The sequence below is a fragment of the Mastacembelus armatus genome, chromosome 4, assembly GCF_900324485.2.
Source record: "Mastacembelus armatus chromosome 4, fMasArm1.2, whole genome shotgun sequence".
Taxonomy (NCBI): Eukaryota; Metazoa; Chordata; class Actinopteri; order Synbranchiformes; family Mastacembelidae; genus Mastacembelus; species Mastacembelus armatus.
In genome coordinates, this window is record NC_046636.1 from 397,996 (window position 1) to 406,824 (window position 8,829).

Genomic DNA, 8,829 nt, shown 5'->3' on the forward strand with positions numbered 1-8,829 from the left:
GTATTTTAACAGAGCCACTAAGTGAATTTGGAAGTGGATCCAGATTCTATAAAATCCTGTTAAACCCTGTCCCTTTTCTCAGTAGTATTTTTCCTGTTTCTGAGAAAGTTTCACCTGAGAGTCTCTGTGGAAGGAAACAAGGGTTGTTGTATTTTCTATGATAAATCATTTTCTGTACCAAAAAACAGCAGAATGGCCCTTTAAAAACACAGTCCAGAGACTGAGGTGGAGCTGAAATGGTCATGTGATATTCACAGGTATCAGTGTTGTCATTATTAATGATGGTCACATCCTCTGTGCTGAGTTTGATATGTTGATGATAAATGGTCATTTTTTTGCATGAAGTTCTGCTGTATGAGCAGAACCACCAGAAAGCAGATCCAGTTTCCTTCATGTTAACGGAGCTCTGGTGCCTGGACTGTAGAGATTTAGTAGAAATGGCTGTTACTGCGATGAAGAAACAAATCTGTAAGAAACCAGATGAATAAAAGTGACTCAAAGTGATGCTGCAGTGATTTATTCTGAGTTCTGGTAAAGTTCTGGTCAGAAGGACATAAAGAAAAACACTCAAAACTGATTTTTGCTTTTCACCAGCTGATTTCTTAAAGTTAAAACTGATGTTCTGCTGAAACATTTCCTCTGAACTGCAAACTGAGGTGGGGCTTTTATTGTGAAATCCTAAGTGTTGGCAGGCAGGTTGGAAACAGGCTGACGGAGCTGTCTACACCTCAGTCTGTATATGACCCTCGGGGGACCCCGTAGCATCAACACCTTTCACATTAAAAGCACTTCAGACATCTTCATTGTGGTCTTCCTCCTGTGTCAGAGGCAGTAGAGGTTCCCACAGTGCAATCTGTCTGGATCAGACATTCAGGTCAGAGGGGGCGGAGCCATTCGCTCTAACAAGCCAATGATGAGTGGGCGTGGAATTGCTGACCGATAAACATCTGAGCCAATCAGACGGCCCCGAGAGAGACATCAACAACAGCAACAGGTCCCAGAGGAGCCAGGAGGAGGGATTCAATTAGAGAGCAGAGTGTGAGACGCTGCTGCAGCCTCGCTTCCCACCTGTGTATGAGTGTGTGTGTGTGTGTGTATGTGTGTGTATGTATACGTGTGTGTATGTGTGTGCAGTTACCAGGCTGCATCAGACTCACAGCTGTTTCTGGTATTTTGTCCACCCCCTTCCATGAGTGAAGGTTAGACAGCTCAGCAGGGGGTGATCGGAGGCACAGAAGCTTTCACTCCACAATACACAGGTGCAGGTACTGTGAGGGTTATGACGTCATTCACATCACGTCCAAATTTACCTTTAAAATACGTCTGTACCTGAAAAATATGTCTGGTCCAATAAAATATGTCTGGTCCAATAAAATATGTCTGGTCCAATAAAATATGTCTGGTCCAATAAAATATGAGTGGTCCAAAAGATTAAGATTGGTCCCAGAAAAATACGACTAGACTAAAAATGCCTTTGGTCCAATAAAATAGGACTGGACTCAAAAATACAACTGGTCCATATACTGTCAGATTGGACAGACGTGGACGGGTCTGGATCCTCTCAAAGGGCCTGTTGGACGTCTGAACAGCTTTATGGCTGAGTTCATCATATTTCACCTACACAACACACCCATAGCTTATTGGAATGCATTCATTTTCTTCCAACTGCTGTGTATTTCTTAATATTCTACACTGGATAGAAAATCAGGTCCATTTTTTTGACAAATTTTTCTCCTGCCCAGTTGTTTTTTATGCATAAATTGCACAGACATGCTATAAATACACCACCTGCAGTGCACTGGGCTGTGCATCCACCTCGTTGTGGCTTTCAAAGCCTTGTCACTGTTGCACCTTTGCCGGCTCTATCTTCTCCTCAGCATTTTCCACCAGCTCCTGTCTCACTCTGCTCCAGGCTTTGATTTTCTTCTGAGACAAAAAATACAGTGTCAGGCAACAGCAGCTGGTCTGGTCTTTTGACACTGGGGGGAGTGGAGGGGACATAGGACAGAAGTCTCAAGTATAATGGAAAACTATACAGGATATGAGTCTATGCTTGTGCTGTATATTAGAAGTGTCAGCTATAACAATGCCAAAATAATTGATCATTTTGAATGTAGTCCATACATAAGTCAGTCCTAACCTGATGGCACAGTCAGCACGACGCAGAAGCTGCAGCTGTTCCACTTCAGCCTCCAGAGGCCCCAGTCCCACAGCCCTAGGTATGGGAGTAACTTGACTGGGTGATTGAGCAATTTTGATAAAAATATTAGTCATATATAATTATGATGTTATTTTAAATGTTAATTGTTGATTTAGGTAAATTTAACAATTAAATCCATACATCCACTACATATATAATTTTTTTGCTTGTAATTTTACAATTTGTGGTTTTAATCTGCTTTAAAATGAGATAACAGTGATTACATGGGTCCCCTTGCTGATTTTACGCAAATTCATTTCATATCATAAAAGATTTTTCATATAAAGTGCACAAACTATAATTATTTTCATTAAATATAAAGTTTTCTCACATGCACTTGCACAGTTTGGGAAAATGGGTCCCACCAGTGTAAATTCACACACTTGCAGTACCATCAACGACCACTAGGGGCACTGTGCGAAACACAACTGTCCAGAAAATCGACCCTCTAGAGTCCAGTTTTCTTTTTAAAAAACTGCACTAGGTGTGTCAGGAGGCTGTTTTCTATTGATTGCAATGCTTCTGTCCGTGGGGACCGAGACCTGATCCCCATGGGGAAAACCGGTCCCCATGGTGTGAGAGACATGTCAGGTGGTGGTCCCCGTCAGAATAGAAAAACAAAAGCACACACACTTATACACACACACACTCACACACAGGTGGGAAGCGAGGCTGCAGCAGCGTCTCACACTCTGCTCTCTAATTGAATCCCGCCTCCTGGCTCCTCTGGGACCTGTTGCTGTTGTTGATGTCTCTCTCGGGGCCGTCTGATTGGCTCAGATGTTTATCGGTCAGCAATTCCACGCCCACTCATCATTGGCTTGTTAGAGAGAGTGGCTCCGCCCCCTCTGACCTGAATGTCTGATCCAGACAGATTGCACTGTGGGAACCTCTACTGCCTCTGACACAGGAGGAAGACCACAATGAAGATGTCTGAAGTGCTTTTAATGTGAAAGGTGTTGATGCTACGGGGTCCCCCGAGGGTCATAAACAGACTGATGGTGCTGCCATCACATCTTCTTACCAAGTATATTCTAACTTTAGTTCTTTATTTTGTATTCAAATAATTTTACCAGGAATTACATTTGTATTTTTTAGTGCTGATTTCAGCAGTTTTTAATTGCATGTTTTACCTCACGTTACTGGTATTTTATGATTGATTACTTGGTTGGTTTTAATCATTTTAATTTGCTGCCATCAGAAGCAGTTTGCTATTCCTATAACCTGAAATTATGATTATTATTGTTTACACAGGCTGCCTTGGATGAGCCTGTTTTATTTGATTTGTTTCTGAACCTGAGAGCAGCTTTGGATTAATCCGTCTCTGAACATCTGGATCATGCAGATTTTCATCCTGCTTTAGCTCCTAAAATCCAGTTAGAGAGCAGAAGAAAAGTCATTCAGATTCACTGAAACAAATTGTCCACACTGATTCAATATGACAGTTTAATGTCAGCAAGTGAAGCTGCAGGTTTGGTGTTTTACAACAAACCACAGGTGAAGGGAAGGTTTTTCCGTTGAACACTGACGTTGTTGGCACAGTCTGAAGGCAGAGCCGTTCAGACAATTCACACTTACACTGAAGGAAGCAAAGACGACGACAGCTAAAACAATGTGAATGCAATCACCAAGAGTCATCAAGAGTCAGAGAACAGCAGCTGAAAGGCTCAGCAGACGTTAACGAACTCAGCTTTAACTTATAGCTTGAAGTTAGAACCAAATGACAGAGGAAAGGTCGGTGCCATAAGAGAAACTGAGACCACACGAGAAACATCTGAACATGAGCAGAGCAGGATCCATGTTTACCCTTCGCCTGTCAGCTGAGATCAAACCTCTGGAAACTGACTTATTTCCACCTGGTGTTTATGTGACACATCCACCTGTGCTGCACCCAAAGGACACGTCCCAGTGTCAGACAGCACGAACAGAAGCCTCCAAACTGATCCAATGGGTTCGCAATAAACCGACCGGGTCCGACACAGGGGTTCCTAATAAACTGAACTTTAAAGCTGCTGCATGTCCAGAGTTTACAGACATACAAAATATGAAAAACATGAACTCATGAATTATCTTATGTGCTGGAGCAGGTGGAGAAATTTGTCTAGTTTGGAAGTTGATTTTCTTCCTTCAGAGCCTGTAAACAGTGACGGCCGTTCTCAGAGTCTGGAGCAGGTTTTTGGAAAATGACAGGCCTCCCATTGTTGGTGAGGAAGAACCATGTGAGCCAGGTCAGTGGTGTGGCTCCTTGCTGTGTTTTTGGACAACAATGGAGGTCTACGGCCCCAGCCTCTATGAGCTCATGCTGTCCTGTGACGCTGCAGCCTGCACTTAGTCACGTCATGTGTACGACATAATAAACACTGTGAAGAACTTGCACCATGGGAACACTGTTTACTGAGAGTCCTGGTTTCTCTACAGCAGGTGGAGTGAACATGTACTGCTGAGCCACAGCAGACACTCTGATGGGAAACACACCAGGCTGAAATAAAGTGGAATTATCCTTTAACACTTGGAAATGCTGGTACTGGAACTGATGTTAGAATGATGTCAGCAGAGGGTCAGTCAGCTGCTCTGCAGTCAGTTGGTAGATGAAGCCCAGTTGGGGCAGAAAGGAAAACAGAAACAGTAAGAAAACAGAGAGGAGGAGGGTTTGGTTCCGAGCCTACTTCTCCAGGAAAACACAAACTTCAGAACAGCGTCACATCATCCACCATTACATTAAAAAAATATTCATTGTCCTGCCCGACTTGTGGAGCAGCGTTTAGCTTTGGCATTTATCCTCAGTAATGTTTGGTCCATATTTTTCTTCCACCAGCAGTCACATCTCAGTCCGCCCTCTCCAATCAATAATCAATATCACCTGACAGGCTGCTCATTGTCCGGAAAACACTGCTCGTCTGATGCATCAGCAGGTCCACAAACCGCAGCAGGCCTCATCTGAACAGACACACAGAGAACACAGGTCACATCAATCAGCAGATCAATAGTTCAATCGGTTCCAATGTGTCACGAGTTCAGAAATCTGTTTAACTTCAAGTCCCTGAGATCATTAACACATTCCAGAACCTGGTTCAGCTTATCGGTCTGAGCCGTAGACCTCCATTGTTGTCCAAACTGGGAGGCCCGTCTGTTTCCAAAAACCAGCTCCAGACTCTGCTGAGAGCAGAGACAAGCTGCAGTGGAAACAGAGATGTAAACTGGTTTTTAAAAAAAGACGGGCCTCCCCTTTTGGGATCTGTGGACTATCACTGGCTGCTTACTGTTCACGTGTGCCCGGTAGGTTCAATTTGTTGTTTTGAGTCCAGGCGCCCACGTTTCTACAACAGAGCAGGTGAATAAACTTTGGTTTTTGCTGCTCTGAGCTTTAAAAATGAAATAAGACGACAGACACTGTCACTCTGGATAATCTGCAGGAAACACCGTCTTCATTCAGGCACCTTCAGCACAACTCACAAATGCTCTTTTTAATCGTTTTGACTCGACATTGTTCACAGAAAAAAGTCCTGCTGTCGTGTTGAACTCTGACCTGCGCAGGCTGCGAGCTTCATACAGCGTGTCGTCCTCATCGCTCTCCACCGCCTCCATCTCCACAGAGTCGTCGTAGTTGGACAGCAGGCCATACTTCTTCCTCTGGACGGGCTTTTTGAGCCTGACAACACCATCAAAATAATCAATGAGATTAATATTTGCTAGACTGTGATGCCGATATGATTCCTGCTGAACTGGACAGAGGCTCCAACCAGCTGGATCATGTCTGAGTGTGTACAAGAGATTATGTATTAAGTCGTGGGATTTGTGAATGGAGTTTGGTGTGATGTTGCACCACATTCAGGAAATAGATGTGCGACTATGCTATTGTAGAGACAGACTGACAAACATATTAGCACAACGCTAATCAATGGATGAAAAATTCAGATAAACAGATAAACTGACCATCAAAACAACTGTGGGTTAAACGCTGTTCTTACTGATTTTACTCAGTAAAATTAGTAAAAAGCCTTAAAGTGCCAGATTTTAAAAGACCTTTGCCTTGAGGTGACGCTCATTGAACTAAACAGTAAGACAAAACATTTTACTGGAGACATACGTCTGTCAACAAGCAAGGGAACATTAAATTACTGGAATTCTTAATGGAGCTTGGTGTGATATTGTCTGTGGCGACCCATGACGGCAGGAAATGCTTTCTCTCTTTCCGGTTCACGCACAGAAAAAAAAGCTGGGACAGCTGTTCGCATCTGATTGTTGTAATACTCCGGCCATCTGAAATAAAAGAGACACCACACAGTGAGGAACCACCAGAGGAACTAAAGCGGCCAGGGAGGGGGAGCTCCAGAGGAAATTTACAGTTATAATTTCACAGAAGCGCGTAAATCCCCTTTGCTGCGACGTGTTTTATTAAATAGCTATCTTTACGAATGAAGTCTGGCGCGACGTCAATTAAAACGTTAAATTAATTAAACTATTTGCGTAGTCGTGTAATAATCCCGCAGCTTTCCTGATAAACTCGTGTCGATTTGTGTCTCCTCGTCCCCGCTGTGCTAAAAACAGCACAACTTTTATATCAGCTGAAATCCTGCCCGGGCCCTGTGACTTGACAGACATTAAACCAAACTCCATTAAAAAACGCCGAGCTTTAGTGCTCTTCGCGCGTCGGCAGCTGCACATACTTTGTAAAATGAGGGTCATGTGTTTTCATAGAACTGGACCAGTCCTTCTTCGGTTCGGCTGTGCCTGACCCTAGGATTTGTGGGACATTTTGTCCATTTGGGCCATAAACTGAGTGCGCAGCAATGGAAGCAATGGCAGGCTCTCACCGCACAGCTCGGATGAGGAAGTAAAGGACTCCGACCATGGTGATGGCGATCAGGACGTACAGGGCCCTCTGGATCATCGAGCTGTCCACACCGAGCCCGGTGAACAGCCCTCCGTGGCTCTTCCCGCCGCCGTGTGTGGAGTTGGTCCCGCTGGAGTTCGTCACGGCGGCCCCGGGCGCCGCGGTGCCACCGGCGGGGGCGGCTTTGCTCGCATCGTCCGCCACGGACGCGAACACCCAACAGATCGGTACAAGAACCGCGGAGAGAACAGCGCACAGACTCATTTCACGGCTACAAACACGAAGAGAAAGAACCGAAGCGGGACCGGAGTTTTCTGACGTTACACGTCGCCTACGCGAACTCGGTCCGACTTTGTTGACATAAACCAACTCCAACCAGGAAGTGCACCTCCACCTACTGCTGACGTCAGAGTGAGGTTGTAGCTGATTTCTCCCTCGGGGATGTCTGCAGGTAGTGCGCGCTAACCAATCACAGCGCAGCCAGGTACCTGTAAGTTCAGACACTGGGTGTAAAGGCTCTAAATACAACTAATGGCTGCAGGCGACAAATACCTGCCTCTTCTGTTATTTTTCCCAAACCGCGAAAATTAAAAAGTATTTTCAGGTCACACATCTGCCGAACTGAAGCGTGGATCCTACAGCTTTTAACAAACACGTGACTCACGTTTCCTAAATTAGGTGGCGGAGCTGAGAGGCAGCGAAGCATTAAACCGCTAGATTATTGAACGGAGTTTGGTTGAAGGTCTGCCCACACAAAAGTATAACAGCACAGTATATTAGTTACTAATGATCAATCATTAAATTATCCCCCAAAATAGTTGTAGATTCATTAATGTCACACCAAACTCCATCTATAAATGTCACAGTTTAATATTGCATTCGATGCCAGCAAATGTACATCCATCATCTGTACCCCCTTAGTCCTAACCAGGGTCCCAGGGATCTGCTGGAGCCTATCCCAGCTCTCTCTGGGTGAAAGGCAGGGGTCCACCCTGGACAGGTCCCCAGTCCATCACAGGGCCACATAGAGACAAACAACCTCACACACTCACACTCACTCCTATGGGCAATTTAGAGTCACCAATCAACCTGACATACATGTTTTTGGACTGTGGGAGGAAACCAGAGTACCTGGAGAAAACCCACACAAGCACAGGCACACAGAAAGGGCCCTGATGGGTTTGAAACCAGGAACCTTCTTGATGTGAGGCGACAGGGCTGACCACTAAACCACCGTGCTGCTGCAAATGTATATGTGCCACAAATTATAAAATAAAGTTTTGTTTTCAATCAAAACTGTAGTGCTGGATTTTGACTCTGCATCTGCTGTTTGATGAGAAAAACTGTAATTGTCATAACAGTGTAATTCGAGTCACTGCACCAAACCACATTCATATATCCAAACAATCAGCAGGAGCAAATGTGCAGACAATATATTAGAAACAATAGAAAATCACCTGCTATTATTTTTCAGGCCTATATTTATAAAAAGTTAAAATACCTGTAGGCTAAATGCAGCCATGAGGATCAACTGTAACTGAAAATGACTCATTTCAAAAATCATTACGTGTATTATTGTTTCCTCTTGTCAACAAACATTCACATGCTGGAAAATGTGACTTTGTGCCTTGGTAAACATCAGCATGGATCAGTCCATAAAGATAAGATCAGACTTTACTGAAACTCTGGTCCTTCTCTCAGCTGTAATCCAGGTGTTCTTTCAGATATTTTTATATTATATCCCAATTCATTACTAATTTATATTTATATATAAATGTATAATTTATATAAAACT

The 8,829-nt window shown here is 44.0% G+C and overlaps 1 protein-coding gene across 1 annotated transcript; it reads right to left on the reverse strand.

The window, feature by feature from the left end:
* Positions 1-3,632: 3,632 nt before the first annotated feature.
* Positions 3,633-7,442, reverse strand: fam174c (family with sequence similarity 174 member C). Its single transcript, XM_026323811.2, has 3 exons — positions 7,015-7,442; positions 5,727-5,849; positions 3,633-5,137 (listed from the first exon to the last, which is right to left on the reverse strand). The coding sequence occupies exons 1-3, from the start codon at positions 7,296-7,298 to the stop codon at positions 5,134-5,136; spliced, it is 411 nt and encodes a 136-aa protein (XP_026179596.1). The 5' UTR covers positions 7,299-7,442; the 3' UTR covers positions 3,633-5,133.
* Between the last annotated feature and the right edge of the window lie 1,387 nt (positions 7,443-8,829).